The sequence below is a fragment of the Pterocles gutturalis genome, unplaced genomic scaffold (genome assembly GCF_000699245.1).
Source record: "Pterocles gutturalis isolate BGI_N339 unplaced genomic scaffold, ASM69924v1 scaffold770, whole genome shotgun sequence".
NCBI classification, from domain to species: domain Eukaryota; kingdom Metazoa; phylum Chordata; class Aves; order Pterocliformes; family Pteroclidae; genus Pterocles; species Pterocles gutturalis.
Window position 1 is genome coordinate 18,027 of NW_010140362.1, and position 19,053 is coordinate 37,079.

General features: G+C 38.2%; 1 protein-coding gene across 1 annotated transcript in view; it reads right to left on the reverse strand.

Annotated features, from left to right (window-relative positions):
• Window positions 1-18,837, reverse strand: part of AHRR (aryl-hydrocarbon receptor repressor) — a 29,213-nt gene extending 10,376 nt beyond the window's left edge. Inside the window, exons 1-3 of the mRNA XM_010083604.1 lie at window positions 18,801-18,837; window positions 17,248-17,348; window positions 642-731 (exon numbers count right to left, since the gene is read on the reverse strand). Coding sequence (XP_010081906.1) covers window positions 642-731; window positions 17,248-17,348; window positions 18,801-18,837 — 228 coding nt within the window. The remainder of the gene's footprint in view (window positions 1-641; window positions 732-17,247; window positions 17,349-18,800) is intronic.
• Between the last annotated feature and the right edge of the window lie 216 nt (window positions 18,838-19,053).

Consider the following 19,053-nt stretch of genomic DNA (forward strand, 5'->3'; position numbering starts at 1 on the left):
AGCCTGACTTTTCTCAGAAGGACAAAGTGGAAGGACAAGAAGCAATAGACACCAGTTGCAACATGGGAAACTGGGACTTGATATAGGCAAAAAAATCTACAGTCAGGGTGGTTAAACACTGGAACAGGTCTTCCAAAGGGGTTATAGAAAGTCAAAACTTGATGGGATGAGTCCTTGATCAACCTGCTCTAACTGGATCTGCTTTGAGCAGATAACCTTCAGAGGTCTTTTCCAGCTACATTGTTCTGTTACTCTGTGACTTTACAATGTATTTACTATACACAGACAACCAGTCTAGAATAGCAGCATCTTATACTGAAATGGAAAGGAAACATCTAGCTAAATCTTATTTTTATAATAGATCACATTTCTGTTAACAAAAGCTTTACAAAAGGAACAACATTACAAATAAATCATCTTCACCTGTCAAATCACAAAAAAAAAAAAAAGAAAATTAGTCTGAAATGGCATAGTAAAATAACTTAATTTTAGTAATAGTGTATGTCTAATCAGCAGGAGAAGGATAGGGCAAAGCAACATAGACTTCTGCATTTTAGAAAGCCAGTTGGCAGGAGTGACTACAAGGTCATTATGATGACAATGAAATAGTAAGAATTCAAAATATTTGTTAATATATTTACCTGATGAAACCCTAGATAGTCCACAATTGTCGATGACGCATAAAATATCATTCCATCTGCACTCACCACCAATGCAAAACCGTTCAGTGACTAAAGAAGGGAAAATAAAATAATTTAAAAGATAATCAGAAAGAAAAAAGTAAAATGGGTATAAAATATAATAATATTAAGAATATTCTAGATATGAAAAAAACCACCCTGCAAATAAGTTGGATATCAAATTTTTGCAGAAAGGCTGATTTTTCCTGACACGAAAAAATGAATAAGAATCTGGAACTTTTTTTTTTCTTTTTTTTAAAAAGTTAGGGTAGCTAATTACAGTGTAACTTCCTGACACGAAAAAATGAATAAGATTCTGGAACATTTTTTTTTCTTTTTTTAAAAAAGTTAGGGTAGCTAATTACAGTGTAACAACAATATTGCATTACAATATGATTATCTACTTTAAATTTTAATTTGTCATTAATTAATGTAATTAAAGGTTTAATAGCAAGTGTCCACTACATTTTTGTTGCTTTTAATTTAAAACATTACAATCCATAATAATTGCTTTGAATTTATATGCATTCATACATACAGATAAAATAGTCTCCAACAAGAAAATTAACTACATGTGCTGTTGTAGCTATGATTTTAAAATTGAATAGGTATTTTTAAGTATGGCTATTTTCTTAGGCTTCTATACAAATACACACATAGCATAATTGATGAAATGCAATAAATATAAAAAGTTGGCAATAAATATTTCATTGATACAGACCAATATCTCATCTAGAAAAAAGCTGAATTAATTCTCATAGACTCAGTGACACAAGAGAAAAGAAGAAATAAAAGTAAGGATTAAATGAAATACATGACATAAACATTAAGATCCATCATTTTGCATGTAGATTGACTAATTTTGCCTCTCTTCCCTTGATAAAGATTCAGTAACAGATCTTCACTACAGCAGGTTTGCATTCCAAGGTAGTTTAGATGACCCTGTCATGTGATGGTTTTGAGGTCTTTTGAGATTTCAGTTCAAACAGCTGCTGATAAAATAGCGCTATATTATTATTATCCTTGCTTCACCTTTCTCTTATTTACTGTTGTAGCAATGTGCCTATTAATCCTGAGTTAATCCTGAAGGACAATGAAGGCAGATTTTCAATTTCTCAGTAACCAGATGCACTCGCATATTTTTGTGAGTTTGGTTCTCTTTTCAGTTCCTAAATAAGGACCAGATTTCCAAGACTGCTCAAAGCCTGTTCCCACTGTGACAATGGTGGGCAGAATTTCAAGAGTTCAGTGCACAATAAGCCGACCTCCTGAGAAGATTTGGCCCTAATCATAAATGTGGAGCACCTTTGGAAATGTGGCCCAGTGGGGCCATACATGTCCAGGGGCTCTGTGCCTTGAAGAACCTGTGAAACAGTGACTGGAGAAATCTTGTGGAGAGACTGCAATGGCTCACCTATGTCTGGAAAGAGCTGTGGCAGCAACTGATTCAATTAAATCAATGCGAACTATGAGTCATTGCTACAAACAGTTAAGGGCAAACTGTTTTCACTGCCAGGTCAACTCCACAGATACAAATCCTTTCCAGAGTGTTATCTCTGCCTAGTTGGGTTTGTGTTGAACACTAATTATCACTGTCGATTCTTCAGTTACAAGGAGTTGTTGGACTGGTGCTATTTTCTGCTCTAAATAATCCCCAAAGTTGTCCCAGCACCTCACCAAACAGAAGACAATGTGTCAAGATTTCTACATCTTCACATCTGTGCCTTTCATTGCGCTGAGAGGAGCCTCCATAGATGGTGTCTGTCATATCCATTTCCAATGTCAAGTGGAAATAAGAAAGCATTTTTGGCACCTTGTCTCTTTGGACTCATCTTCACAGCAAGGAAACCATCAGTGTTGTGATGTTAGGAATTTTATTACATTTTGAACATCTGGCAGGCCTTTTAATTTGGACAGGCTAAAAATTTCCACAAGATAACCATAGTACATTTAAGGGAGCTCCGTCATGAGGATGTCTGTAGCTTTTAGTGTGCACGTTCCAAAAGACCTCCAGTCCAGCCTGTGCAGCCAGGGCAGGTAGAAATCAACAGCATTAAAGAAATGTTCTTAACCTATGCAAATTAATGCACAAGACATATCTGGGAAGTCTTCAAAAATTATCACAAGATCTGAATATGATCAAAGACTCTCACACAGTATCATACTGTCATCCTTAAAATGTGCCTTCCATTGGCTTGCAGACAAGCTGGAGTTTTTCAACCCTGGTGGGAAATAGGTGAGGGAGCACCTGCTTTTGCTAGGGATTGTTTTTATGAATCAAGAAACAAATACTCCTATTAAAAAATGAATCTTCTTTGTCCAGCATATGCCTGCACACTCTGTAGCCAGACACATACCCTGAAAGATCAGTCTCTACCTTTAAGATGTAAAACTTGCTCCCCCACACTGGAAGGCAGGCAGCTTTTTGTTTCCACAAGTTTTTCTTTCACAAAGTCAGAGCTGGGCTGGACCAGGTGCAGCAGTTTGTAAAAATGAGAAGGGGAAATGGGACCATGTGCGTTTCTAAGGGTTCAGATCAGTGGACTGGCAGCTACATCTGTGAGGCTGGAGGAGGTATTAAGGAAGTGTGAGAGAGAGCAAGAGGAAAGAAGTGGAAGAAAAGTTCAAGGAGCCATATGTTTAAGTTAAGCCAGAAATTAGTATGGATTTGAGGGAGGTATGTAAATGAAGAGAATTACAAACTTCCCCTGCTTTGTTTTTGTTTTGTTCTCAAAACGCTGATGTCCTCTCCTGAGTTAAGATCTCTCAACTAAGCATCACCTGATTTTCATGACCCCAAACGCAGACATCAGATGCTGTGCCCTGCAGGCAGGAAAAGCAAAACCCACTTAGGTGCAACAACAGCTTTTACGGAGCCACCTGAAGCTATTGAGGATTAATACAAATTCCATGTGCTTAAACCTCATTTTAGCTGGGAAACCTGCTACTTCAACCACACTAAAAAGAGATGAGCTGGTCATGGAGTAAAACTTCATAGCCAGTGAGTCTTACCTGTGACTGCAAATTTTTCTGTTTTCTTCAATATTACCCTCAAGTGCAGTTCAGTGTGAAACCTGACATCTGTAGCACAGAGGACTCTGAATAGAGTCAGAGTTGAGCTGAGATTTATGCTTTTCTTACCTACTTACCACAACTGGGGAAAAGGAGGAGGGTGTTTCCTGTCACAGGTCTAGTACCCCAGAAGTAGGTATCAGTGATTGCAAATTAGTAGGAAAAGTCCTCTTCTGAGCTCTGGTATCACATACAATTCCATACTCAAGCCTTTTACAGTAACACTGCATAGAGATTTTCCATTATTCTGGCCAGAACCCTGGTGATTTGTTAGACTGAGTGGAAGAGAGAGACAGCTTCAGTCCATGAGAACAATCAAAAACTATTCCCAGCTTTTCTGTTCTAAGCTACTGGGTCTCACATAAAGCAGGACAACAAAGTATGTGGCTCCACTTCTGATTTTAAACATTCTCCATTACTGAAATAAAATTCTCATTGATAGCTTTCTCTTGTCCCCAGTGAATGGGAGGCTGCCCTGGTGTGCTGTGTCAGAACCACAGCAGCCATCTGCTTGGGTTATCGATAAGCTGGGGAGATGAAAATGGAAAGAGGATGCAGATGAGCTCAGACTCCCTAATGTAAGCACTTGTCTGCCCAAAACATAGAGAAGACAGCATAGAGTTGTAAAGGCAGTTCTCCTCATTTCACTTTATTCCTTTCTGTAGAAATAACAGAAAGCCTAAAATAGGGCTCTTGGATTTAGAGGAGGAAAAAAACAAACTCATGGCTCAATGTCGATATTATTTGCTTTGTGTACAACTGGTGTGTTTTAATCAATAAAGTCCACTTGCATCCTACTACAATTTTTAGCAATTTTGCATATACTTACACATGCACGCCCACACATAGCAACACACACACACACACACACAAAGACATTGAACCTTTTGCAACAAAAAAACCCTAACTTCGAATCTGAAAAAAATATATGGTTGTAAACTACCATTTGGTAAACCATACGGATTCAATGACAGATGGAATTTCTAATCCAGGGTAATAGCTGAAACGTGGGACAGACTTAAGTACGTATTGTGAACACTTGTTTGTTTGTATTTGGCTTTTTAAAAACACTTACGTGAGTTTTCTACATTGTACTTAAAAAAAAATGAAATCAGGAGTTATTTTCCCAAATGAAAAAAAAAAAAAAAAAAAAAAAAGAAAAAGTGCTTGGCACCAGACAGGGGCCTGTGTTCTTTTGAAAAAACATGTACATCCAATTATGTACTCACAAAAAGCTGCACCTGCTACTGAAACAAAAAACAATTAATCTGTCAGTTCAAAGAAAGTACGACATTATTCTGGTGCCCGCACTAGCTGTGAGATTAAAGTTATCAGTTCCTTCCATTAAGAAGTTTTTGAAACATTATTAGTCAAGAGGTTCTCTTCGGGAACGAAGGCAAATATTTTGAGGAAGATAGGACTTCCTTTGGCAAGATCCTTTATATATCCTGATATTTTTTCTGGTCCCATAGCAGAAAATCAGCCAGCAAATACTTCAAAGATATTTTGGTCAAGGTCATGGCATAGTATAAATAAGGAGGGGAGGGGAAAGAAGAAAAAAAAAAAAAAGAGAGAACAAGTTCCAAGCCACATTTCTCTTATTACTCTTCCTTGAAATAAAGGAAAATTCACTCACATTGGGTCTCCAGAGGCCGTGTTACTATGGTTACTAAAGTACAACAGTCAAGGCCTGCAGCTATGCCTTGCTTTGAACACATTTTCGAGTCACGCAACTTGGGTACTACATTTCCAGGGTCAGTTGGCTCGCAGTTTATCTGGAATGGTTTCATTTAATAGTGGATCACTGGGTTTTTGCATCCTATGTGGGACGGGGCCGTTTTCTGGTGATCTAAATAAGTAGCTATTTAAAAACTCTCATTCTTGTGTTATGAATATTAGGAGGAAATGCAGACAGTTAATTGTCTTCTGTCTTTAACTGTATTGTTTAGTGAATCAGTATTTCTTTCCACTGGTGTTTTTAGGACTCATAATTGCCCTTCTCAAAAATCCCTCTGGAATCCCTGAGGTTCTCTTTACAAACTGAAAAAAAAAAAAAAAAAAAAAAAAAGAAGAAGAAACTCTTACAGAACCCTGAAATAAAACCCCGCATAAAAGACTATTGAGAAATACTGTATCTGGTGACATCAGAATATGGCCTTTGCTCAACAAGTACAGTATCTCTTAGCCCTCTGGACTCATGTATTTCTCTGGTATCTACAAAGCAACTTCAAAAGCAATATCTGTGAGTAAGCGCTATTCTGTTCAAAGGGGAAGTAGCAGAATTGGTTTTAGCATTCAGTTTTGATCAAAGGCTTGCATGTACTTCTTAGTTTACAAGCAAAAGAAACAAAACAGATGAATTTCCATCTTTTGAGCCAGGGGAGGAAGTAAATTCTACAGGCTGAAGCCTACAGCCATGGATTTATATGGGAAGCCTTTTGGAGGGAAAGTGCTTGACCTGATTGATTGGTTTTCATAGATAGTGAAAACAAGGAAAAATTTTCAAGGGTGAATTTGCAGCAGAAATGTTTCTTTTCAAATACAAAGAAATATGTATATCTGATCATAATACTCCACTCATTCTTGTCTTGCCAGATAAAACAAGGCTCACATTTCTCCCTATCTCCTTCAGCCTGGATAGCACTTCAGGTTCATCAAAGATAGCATGGAAATTCAGCATCTAGTGCTGCGCTACCCATAACGGGGCCCAGCAAAACTTTCAAAGATCATTCACATTGCCAGAGAAATTTGAGCCCTGGCCCTCCCATTTACTGTCAGAGGCAACAGCTGTGCAATCTGAAAGGCACGGGCAATTGTGAACCGTTCAGCTGGTAAAAATTCTCATTATTCCATTTTTCAGTATCCCGTCACTTCCACCGAGAAATTAGGGCAACTTTGGAGCTACTTGTTTATATATGCCTTCAGTCTAATGAGGGAGCTGGAACACTGCAGCTCATCAAGAGGCAGTGGACAAAACTGGCCTCCTGGAAACGGGTTAGGAAAATGTAAGTCATTGGGCTCTGGTAATTGCGAGCTATAAACTTTCAAGAAAACATAGTAGTTCCCTGGAGGATGAGATTGTAATGTGTGCACACATGAAAATGCATTTTAGACCATGGTGATGTTGGTTTTTATATGCTTGATATGTAGTAAGTATTGGACACAACCAAGAACAACTCTGCCTTTAAAGTTGTTTTGATTGTATGAATGAAAATTCTAAGTGTAGTTTTTCTTCCCTTATACTGTCATTCCAAGCTAAACTTTTGTAACAAAGCTTGCTTAGTCTGTGTCAAGTCCTTGGGGTAGGGCCTCTCTTTACCATATGCATGAACCGCTGGCCTCCAATGAGCCCAGCGCCTCAGACCCTACCACTCTGCTCAGGTTAGTACTGAGAAAGAAGAGCTGTATGCAGACTGATCTGAAGCATCATTTGACTTTGTATGTGCAGAAAGTTGATGTGGAGCACTCTAGAAAGAGATACATGACAACTGAATCCTATTGTTTTCACAAGTACTGAACACTGGGAATAAAAATACAGACCGTGCTTCCAGAGCGGAGCAATACTAACAACTAATAGCTTAAAGACAGGTTAGGGAAGGTTTTGTTCCTGCATAAGTGAATTCATGGGTGACACAAAATACCTCAGCACAAATTTGTTATATGGCATGTTTGTTTAGAGTAAATTATTAACACCAACAATGCTTGCTATTGATGGCAAGGTTTGGTGGATTTTTTAATGTCTAATTTTTAAAAATCCATTATTCTTTTTTTTATATTACCTATTAGTATTTTGTATGGGAAGTGAATATATGAATACTACCTGAGATTAATGGACATTATACAAGAACTGGGGACTATTTATAGTAACCTAAGGAAGAAGAATATTCAAATCATTAATTCTAGAATTGTCAGAAAAAAACACTTTTAAAAAAATTATACATAGAAGTATGTATTATGATTAGTGGATATGCTAGTGAGTACTTGGATGAGTTATGTGTCATTTACCTCAGCAATTATCATGAAAGGATGCTAAAGTATGACATAATCTTGTATATCTTTTCATTTAGCCTCCTCATTAATCATGATGTTGAATTTAAAATTGTGCTCTACCAGTAATGGAACCCTACTGTCAATGCTCTTTCACAAATACTATGCCCTGGACTACACTTGGAAAAAGAAACAATCTTTATATTGATTTATGCAGTTTCTCATTTCACTTCCTCAAAAGCAGATGTTGTATTCACAGATGGAAGCAAAGCTGGGGCAATATCATGTCTTCAGTGCAACTTCAGCCCTTCATTCTTTCTAAGTTCTGCAGCTGCTCTGGGCTTTTCAGTCTTCTCTTCAGCAATTTCAATATAGAAAATGCAAGCCTGATTAATTCCATTTGAGAAGACTCAAAATGAAGCATTAATTGCTCACTACTCTGCGCTTGTAATAACAAATTTAGTTAGGTAGCCTTTGCAATAACAAATGTAGTAAGATTACCCATTATCTTCCACAGAAATAACTTCTGAAAAGAGTCTTGAGTAATGTTTATCCAACATGTTGGACAATTAGACATATGTAAGTACCAAATGTCTGGAATTTTTTTTCAGTGTTATTTATGTGTAAGTGTATCAAGTCCTGAAGAGAAGAAGCTGTCATAATATTCCATCCACAGCTGACTTTTATTTGTGCTTGCAAACTGCTAATGAGCACGAACGGCAGTCATCTCTTGCTGTAAGGAATCAAAACCTAAAAGAGACAATGTTGTTGCCTATATACTGTGAACAGAATGCGATTTCCTAATTTCAGAGCACTATTTTGCTGTGTATTTAGCACGATATGTCACATTTTGTAACACAGAACTATTTCAGAAGGTGAGGAGAAGAGCAAAACAATCTGTATTTCACATTTTGTTCAATAATACATGCTAAACCAGCCTTTTTAAACACCATTTCAGGCCAGTGGAGTTTTTTGGGAGTGTGAAAGAATTTGACTCTGGGAACTGTCTTGCTGTGCTAGTTATCGTCTTATGCATGTTTTGTATCCTCTATGTATCCTGTATAAAACACACCCTGTCCCACCCTGGCAGCAGGTGTGAATTCTGCTATTAATGTGTTAGGCTGACCGAAGAGGCACACAATACTTTGTCTAGTCTAGATATCAAATGGATGACAGTGGATCGTCTGGAAAGAGGTAAGGATGGAAAGTTAGAGACAACTCCTCTAACCAGCAGCAACAACTGCAAATCTTAAGCTGAGTTATAGACTAGATGAACACCTCACCAAGGCCCTTCTGCAAGCCCCTGCTTTAGTTTGAGCAGACATTTATTTTCTTATTGCTAAAAAAAGCCCAGTCTCGGTTACTGGAGAGTTCCAGGGGCATTGCAGTAGTGGGAGGCAATGTAAAGGTATAAAACACGTTGGGGAAAATGCCTGCTGTTGGCCACCATCAGCTTTTGCAGCTAGGAATTCCTGGAAGAACTGCAGTTACAATGAGATACAAAAACCATCTCATTTTTCTTTTTTCTATTCTTAAAATGTCAGGGACAGATAAAATCAGAATGACGGTGATTTCTCTTGAATTTCTTGGAACAGGAACAGAATTATTTGAAGGGTGCCTGTCTGTCCTCCTGTCTCCAAATCAATACTATACCCTTACTAGTAGGAAACAGTACATTAAATGGTCAGCATCATGCTTTTTAATAGCAGTTTTGTTTTCAGTTCAAACCCATCAAACAGCATATTCAAGTTTTATTAACTTAGGTAGGCAAAAAAAAAAATTGAAATGTACTCAATATTTCTAGTAAAATATATAAGTTTTTCTTTTGAAACCTTCATAACCACAAAACAAAATCAGTGTAAATTTGCAGAAAATCTTAGGACAACACACAGTTTTGCCTGGACCTGCTTTCTTACTCGTCACTTCACCTTACTGAGAAGATGGCAAGGCTGCAGCTCATTAGCTTTTCTGAGTCGAGAATGAGGAAGTGTCAGGTGTTAATACAGACTGGGTTACTAATAGATAATTTCACTTCAACCAGATGAAGGCCAGTTAAACAATGTAAGATTGCAATTATCTGTGATAATAAACAGGCATTATTTAGACTGTACTTCTATTTTTTTTTTTTGGGGGGGGGGTTGGCTTTTTTTTCCAGTATATGACTTTGCTACCTTCAAAAACAGGACACCTCCCCAAAAGCAAATGCTCATGTTGAAACCTGTATGGGAGGACCAGTGCGTTATGATTTCCTTCATTACTTGAATGCAAGAAGTCCAGTTCTAGCAGTAGACTAAATCCTGGTGCATCTATACAAAGCAGTGCTCACGTACAGATATGGAACCTATTGATTGGTGAGAACGGTTGCCTGGGGTTAGCTCTGAAATCAGCGAGAGAAAAAAATCCTAACTGAGCTGAAACGGGAGAATATATTTTGTTGGGTAGGAAGTCACATGGCCACTGGACCATCTCCAGAGGCACTGAAATAGCCTGAGCAGAAACAGAGGAAGTGGCTGTGAAAAGTGAGCTCGGGTGGAGCTGGCTGTGATGAACAGTCTGGAGAAAGCAACAGCAATCTTAAATTCGGATCCACATCTGGTCTGTGCCCAGAGCTTATTGGTTCTTCACCTTAATGCTGCTGATCGACAGCTCTGTTCGCCAGTATGGCTAGAATTTCTCAGCGAGGCCTCCTCATATGACAGCAGGCTTCCCTCTGCCCCGACAAATGGAAGCCAACTTTTCTGATGCCAGTGTAAACAAGAGGGGATGCTTGCTGCCTGTCCTTGCTGTGCACGTGTGCTCCCTGCCAGCTCCCCCTTCTCTGTCACATCAAACATGAGCTGCTTGTCCTGATTTTCTGATCTGCTCACAGCTTGCTCCCCCCTCAATTATAATATGTCATTTCATGTTGGAGAAGCTAAGTACTAACTCTCATCGGTCCAACATGTTGCCCCCACCCATATGCAAGATTTGAATGCTGACGAAAGGCTCCACACTACCCTCTGCAGGGGTACCTGATTTCTCTCCTTCAAATCCCTCCTTAAAACTCTTGCAAAAGTCCTGGCAAAGGTCAAGCTGCTCATACACTACAAGTACTGGCAATCGTGGTTACCATTTTGTTCATTATTTCCGTGCATTCAGTTGCCCATCAAAATGCATCGTTCATCGCTTGTCTCATACTTAGGCTGGAAATCTGAAGGGAGAGGATCACATCTTTTTGTTTTGCTCTGCCCCGCTGTCAAGCTGGAGGGTGTATTTCAGAAACCTCAGCACTGTGGCAGCATCGTTACAGTCATAACAGTAGCACTAAGGACTGGAGGAAAGAGCAAATGGTATTTAGAGGCTTTTCTGTCCAGATTTGTTTGAGAACAGAAAAGAAAAAAAAAAAAAAAAAAGAAAGGAACAGGCCAGAACATTAGTTATTTGTTTAAAGGGCAACAGAAAGGATATTTTTTGCACAAAGTTGTGGCCATGCCAAATTTCAAGTCTGGATTTTAGAAATATGCCTATTTGCAAAGAAAAAAGAAGGGGATGAGGGCCTCTGAAATGTTCCTTTGTGTTTTGCCTCTGCCTGGCAAGAAGAAAATGAATGTATGCATGTGATAAAATGGCAAGTTACTCCTGACCCCATTTATGGCTCTTTTTTTTTCACGGCTAAATTCTCTGTAAGTCATCTCAATGTCAGCTGACTAATGTCAGCTTAAATCATGTCATCTGAATTACTGGGAGAAGGTTCATGTTTGAAAACAAAGGAAAGCAAAAATGTTGTTTGGGTAACTTTTAAAAGTTCTATTAACTGAAAAAAGAAAATGCACTGAGAGTATGAGCTCTTTATAAGAACTTCCTACTTTGACAGCCCCATTTTTAAACCAGTAGATTAAAAGGTAAAGCATGGTATCAAAATCTAACAGGATTTACTTTAGAAGGCCTGTGCTAAGAGAGTCAGCACGGTTGGAAGCTGAAACGGAATTCAAAACCAGAATAAATCAAGAAGTCTCTCTCTACAAGCTTTTGATTTCTGAAGTCTCTGACTCAGTCATAGCCCCCAATAACAACTACACACTTCTGTCTGACTCCCAAATTTATTTTTCAAGTTTAAATTAAAAAATAACAGGAAGAGTAAAATCTCTTGTTCTAAGACTGAAATTCAAACTGGAGTACCTTTTTCAAGAGCACAGTTTTATCAAGTACTGATTACAGAAATCAGTTTGGATGGAGGAAGTGGAATTAGACTAACAAGTTTAAAAAAATTACAGGAAACCAAGTGGGAAAAGGGTTTCCTATGTTATTTCCTTATGCAGAGTGAAGAACAGCACCAATAGGATGTTTTCTAATGTATCATTTTCCAACTCCCTTTAAATGAAACTTGAACTCTAGTTCAAGCTGTTAGTAGAGGCCACCTGGAAATACCTTTCAGTGCCAAAATGAGCACATACGCCTCTCTATTCAAAGTAACTCCCAGAAAGCTTCTTATTTGCAGCTGTTTCTAAGGTAAGGTAATGTTAAATAATACGCATCAAGCTTGCATTGCATCAAATCCTGAATCCTTTACTTAGATAAAAAGCCTGACTTCTATTTGTTTTGATCAAGAAGACTTGGGCTCTGTTTGGTATTAAAGCTAATGAAAAAAAGCCTCACTGACTTCTGTGGGAACTACCAAGCAAGAACCAAAACTTTCTATTCACAGTAGTGCCCAAATCTGTGATATGGAATGAATAAATAATATATAAAGGACTTGTCTGTGTTATAAAGTGCCTATTCTGTTTGATAAAATGCCTATACTTGATAATGCTACCGCTTTGCACCGACGTCCATTCCAAGCACAAACGCTAGCTATTTCAGTAGCTAGAAATCTGATCTGCCTCGCTAGTCATGGTACTTACAACTCAAATCAGCAAAATTCATGTGCTAAATGGCAGAACAAAAACATGCCTACAAAACCTGGAAGCTCAGTTTGAAAAATCCAACTTTAGATGATTAAGTAGTTAATAAAATGAAGCTAAGATTATTGATACCAGTGGAGAACTATAAGGGCCGCACCACCAAAACTAGCTTTCACAGTTTTTCTTCGCTTCTGAAGACAGACATGATTTTGAAGAAGTTGTTTCTTTCTTTTTTTTACATAAAAGTTTTTTGTTTTGGTTTGGTTTGGTTTTTTTAAAGATATTTTTTTAAGATGTCAGGCATCTGACAGCCTTTGTATAAAAATTTAAATAAGTAAGTTGTAATTGTAGAACTGTTTAGGAAGGGTGGAGAATGAGACTTTTGCCATAGATTAATATAAAAATTGTTAATACAATTGGTCAAATTTGCTTTTTTTTGCCATTGTTGAGAACTAAGAGGTCTGTCCTGTGTTCGGCTGGAAGAAATGAAGTCTCTTTCGTATGCACAAGGAGATTCCAAAGCTTTCAGCAGGCTGCTGCTAAACATATGCACTGAGTACATGGATTTCCTGGGCATAGTCTCCTGACACGCTAAAATAAATAAAGATTGGCATAGTTACCATCAGACGCTCTAGAAGGGTGAGATGGGCTGCAAAACCAGGGAGGTGCCCACTGAAAGAGCAGGTGATTCTGACATCAGGGCAATGCCGTGGAGGCTTTCGTAAGGGAGCCTATTATCACTTTGAACTACATACAGGAAAATAGACTCCAGTTTTTTTCTGTTCAATGCACAGACACATTGAGCCTGCAGCCACCCTTCTGGGTTGTAATTCAGATTATGCCTGAAACGTACTTGCATTTCTTGCTCCCATGTGTGGGTTTTATAGTGAAACAGCAACCAAATCCAATACCTTGTTATTCACCCATATGTCATTGTTTGTTTTAGCAGGAAAAAGGTAACTCAAGCATGCATAGCTAACTATCTCTGCTCAGGAAGTGTAAATGTACAGTTTCACTGAGTTAAGAAATAACAGGATAGTATGATGACTGACATCTTCAGTGCAGTCATAAAGAAAAACGTGTGACAAAACCACAGAAATGTGATTCTTGTGCCCTGAAATCTTAAGAGTGGAGGACTCGTGGAAATCTGTCTGTGAACTGGGCAAAAGAGTGGCTCGGAACATCCTGCAAACAACATGGATCTGAAACACATAGAAGGAGTGAGCCCTGCCAGTGAGCACGGAAGTGACAAAACGGGCCAGGTCTGGCCTTTATCAGTATTCACCAGCAAGATGGGGCATGGGAGAACCAGGCAGTCTTACTCCGTTAACATCTGTTTGGGAGCTGCCTGGGTCACCCAGATTTCATTTTAATTTTTTGTGACTTTTTGGATATAAACCACTATTTTCACACCTGAGAAGAACTATGTCCAGTACATCTGGAGACAGAGATACCAGAAATCCTATGCTGCAGCCTACAACAGTAGAATAGAAGACCAACAGACAAAACAAAGAAGGAAAGAAAGCCAATGAGTACATCTCCTTCAGCAGCAAGGGTTGAGACAGAAGTTTGAACATCAGTGATTCTTCCATAATGAGCAGAAAAACTGCAGAAGTAACTGTGAGGTGGTCAATAAAGTCCAAGTGACAGTTTTAGCAGGGTGCTGCTTAGTATATGGGTGATGATTACACAAGAAGCGGTGTCAGTGGTGATGATGGGGGCACTGCCTGATACATGTCATGAGAAAACAAGTCCAGAGAGGGCTTCCCGCTCAACAACAAACATTCAATTCTTCTGATAAGATAGTATAACACATGAATATTACACATGCATTTGGGATGAGGAATTACCTGCACAACAGTGGAGACTGAGTCTGGACTTGAGATTGTGAGTGCAGCATAGCTTGGGGGAAGAGTAGGAGGTGGCTAGCAGCCATGAGATGATTATTGCAATCAAGTCAATTGCCTAGATACCCACCAGTGATTCATTCTTATTTTTCCAAGTCACCATTTTATTGTGTTTCTCCACCCCATCACCCAATAAATTCTCTCTGGATTTATTGACTGCCAGTACAATTTATTTTCCCACTTTTCTGGTTATGGCTTTGACCCAGTGTTCCTTAAGTATTCAGTAACAGGCTTCAGAAAGCAAATGTGGTCCTTTTCTGCCAGAAGGAATGTGGCACAAGGGTTGCAGTACCACCTGTTTTAGAAAACATTTTGAAAGTGCAAAGATAAAAATCATTACTGCTGTCAAACACTTGGAGTCTGAAGTCTCCAAGGAGAGGAAAGATTGCAAGAATGGGGTGTACTCAAAAAGACCATTAATAAAATTGGACTTTGGTTCTTCAACCTTTGTCTTCCCTCCAAAGGGAAACAAAGATGGCAGGAAAAGACTTGATCTTAAAACACTGGAAGAAATTATTTATTTAGATACCTGCTGTGCTCCACTAAAATGTCTTTGATAAACTGGTATCATGGTTTATTCTGTTATTGCTGATGAAAGCTATTTGATTGTAGCTGTAAAAATTCTCTATGAAATCTTAAATAAAAAACACATGTTGTGGCAGAAGCCTTTAGAAATAAAAAAATTTTAAACATACTTTGAAGACAGCCTAATTCTGTTGTTTTCTTTCAAACTGAAAGGGGAAATACTGTTTTTTTCCAAGACTCTACAGAGTCGAGTTGACAGTCACAGACACATTATTTACCAGTAATTAGGGTTCTTGTTATTCCATATCTCTATCTATATATAGAGCACAATGATCATAACCACTAGAAAAAAACAACAATTATCTTTGGCTTTCCATTAATGTTGCAGTCAGGGTCAGCATTATTCATGAATATTTTGGTGATTCAGATTATTCTGGTTTGTATTGTATAAAGCATCACGGAGAGGTTGCACAGTGCAAGGTGGTGTCACAAGAAGGAAAGCAGCTTTTGACAGCTGAAGAATATCTTTTGAGAGACAATAAAGTGGCCAAATTCACAAGTCAATATACAAAGCACAGCAACCACCAGCAAGACTGTTTGCTTCTCCTTGTAAGGAACCACAACACAGTCCCTAATAACCAACATGGTGAATTTGGTTGAACAACAAAAAAACCCCACTTTTCTTCACATGGCATGGCCACTGAATGAGCATCCAAGCCAAACTCAGTCCCCAGGGAACATTCCCAGCAAGCCCTAAAGAAAATTCAGCCTCTTATTCTAGGTTAGACATGCCCATAAATGAAGCTGGGTGAATACATTCATATTAACATGCACTTAATCATCCAGTTAATGATCCACATTAAGTATGATCCAGGATAAAATATCTCCCATAAGTTCAAAAGGAATGTGACTCCTATGTACCCTGTAGTAAGCAGACCATTAGCAAATTCAGTAATATTAGTCTCTTGTAACCTACCTGAAATTATGTATTAGTGTTCTCTCCATATCCTTGTAACAGCAGGGCTACTGTTTGCAGATCCTTAATGATTCTAACTTGCGGGCATGCAATAGACACCCAACAAAACATCGACTAAAGATGGGAGAGCCTTAATAAAAATCACATACTCACCATATTTATCATTTATTGTACACCCTGTACTCCCTATTCATTGAGAATGGAAATTATTGCAAATAATACCTGACAGCCAAAAATCTAATTTTCACAGTAGCACTAACGAATCAGATGCCTCTGTGTTACTTGCTTTGAAATACAAAATTCAAAACTTCTAAAGTATTAAGAGGAAGAAAAACAGGGTGCCAGTTTCCATTCCATAGACTTAAATGACATATAATATTTGATCTCATCATAAAATGTCTTTTTTCTTTAATAGTATGCAGCATTTATTTGCTGGAGGCTACTATTTAATTTACATTTACATGTATCTCAGAGCTGTTATTAAAACACAATTTTTATACCAGTAATATTATCCTATCCAAAACAACTATACATATGTAGTCTTAATCACATAGGAATGTCCAAGGACCTCAGTGTATAGAAGGCATTATTACATCATGTGTTTGAAATGCAGATGTATCTGGGATGGACCGCTGTGGTCTAGCTGGTTCAGTAGTTCACAGCAGTATTAATTCTTCATCCAGATTAATGGATCCAATTCTCAGTAACAGTATGGCCCCTTTATGCTGCCCTGCCAATATAAAGTAGTTCTAAAAGGTGACATAGAAATACTTCTGCACACACAGCTTCTGTCAGAACACAGTGTTGAGGAAGCAGGATAAATTAAAACACCCCAGAATAATCTCAGCTCAGATCAGAAACCAGGGAAGCTCCTGTTGGCACCATCAAAATATGGGCCAAGTAAAATAAATCTCTGGTATCACACCAAGCGAAAAAGAACTGTGAACTGGTCCACTGGAGTTCACCAGTAATTTTGAGGATGCAAGGGTGCAAAGTACTATTGCCCAAGCAGAGACTGACCGGCACTACCATGACTGCCAGTTTTGCTCTTGCAAGAAGCGCTCACTCACAAGTGTGACTCTGGAATGACTCACCATTTCTTGAATGACTCACACATTTGTTGACCAGCCATTTGTTCAAAGTTGCCACAAAGCATTAACCCAAATATATCATCAAAATGAATAAATTAGAGCTAGAAAAGACAGTGTTTTTTTACTCACTTCTAGCAGAAGTCCACCTTCTTGTACAGCAGTCTTGCTAGATGCATTGTCTTCTTTTATCCTTTGGCCAACTTGGTTCTTAAAGTGCTTTTCTTGAATGGCTGTTGGAAAGAGTTACTATCAACTTAAAAATCATAACAATTAGGGCTCCTAGACTAGAATTCTTATTTAGGCACTTAACATGCATTGATTTAATTGTGAATTACTGTCTTTGCGGTCTGGATCTCAGTTACTGACAACTTTCTTTTGCTGTGAGGCAGATAGATACATATTTGGCAGTCCAGATGTTTTTTATATGAAATATCTATCACATTTTTTATTGAGCATATTTTTTCCATTAGCATACTCTACATAAAGAAACAACCAAAACCCACAGGAAAGAAACAAAGGAAAGTTAGCAAGTTGTTTTGTTTATGAAAATATGTATTATGACAATATAAAGAAATGCCTATATAGCTCAGAAAACAAGGGACAGAAATAAGTTTCTTATTTTCAGTACTGACCTTCTTGGCATCAGATTATTTTCAGTCTCACTTTATCCTATTCACTTCTACAAGTCTGAGCCTGACTGTAAGATTCAAGGGAATGTTCTTAAACTGCTTCATTTTTAAACAGATGTTTAAAGTTTGTTTTTAGCAGGCCATTTACTACAAGAAATTCATTAAAATCTCTCACTATAGATTAAAATTGCATACATATTTCCTAATTATAATTAAAAGCTTCATGGAAGTCAAAACTGGTGAGTGCTCTTCCTGCACATGGGTTATCATTGCTCAATCTGAAATATCTCTGAATACTCAGATTAAAGTCTTCATATTGATATATCCCACAGAAACATCCCTGGAATACAATCCCATTTCTGCGGATAATGAAAGAATTTCTTGGAAGGATGACATCACTTGACACATTGGGCTTCTGCATCGTCTCGGGAGTATGACAGGAACCTGTCTTTGTCATTTGGTCAGTAAAAATTCAGAAGTCAGCTTCACTCTTACTGCCCCATCCCAGAGATGGGCCATACAAATATCTCAGCAGCAAACAGAGTTTCGGCTTTCTGTTTGTTCTCCTTTCCATGGACAGAATGAGAGAAGAGAGCATACCAGTGAGATTAGATGGGACATTTGATACACGTTGTCCTTTCCAGCTAAAGGAGAGCTGGGGCAGCCACAGCCAGAGATGGTTAATAATCCAAAAAAAGAAGTGTTGAGACAGACAGGAATAGTTTATACCAAATCAGAATAAGACGAGGCAGCCAGCAAGCCTCTAATGCTCCTGAGCTTATTGCTAAAAGTCATGACAACGGGATTTAAAATTTTAGTAAGATACCGAATTAAGAAAAAGGTTACATTTTTAAATGGCTTGAACAATATTTGTTGCAAATGACCAAGGATATGATCTAAGTGGAGTCACTTCCTTTCCAAAGGCCTATGCAAGAGCCCCCTATGAATATTACAACCTAGTGAGGGACTGTTGCAAGATACATCAGCGTTTTACAACAGATGATGGCAACACAAAACAACACTGGCTGAATATTCGTGATGTTTTTTACTTACATTGTAAATATTTGCTGCCAGTGACAATGTTGGTCATTACCCCAAAGCAATAATCTCAAATGTATAATTAGATGTAATAAATCCCTTCCCTGGGCATGGGAAAACACATGAGTGTGGAGGACTAGTCATTCCTGCAGTTTTGCAGAGACTGCAAATTGACTGTCTCCAATGACTCCTGGTGTCTCAAAACATTCCAGTTGTAGATAAGAAGATGGCCAGGAATGCACCAAAGGCCTAACTAACAATGGACTCA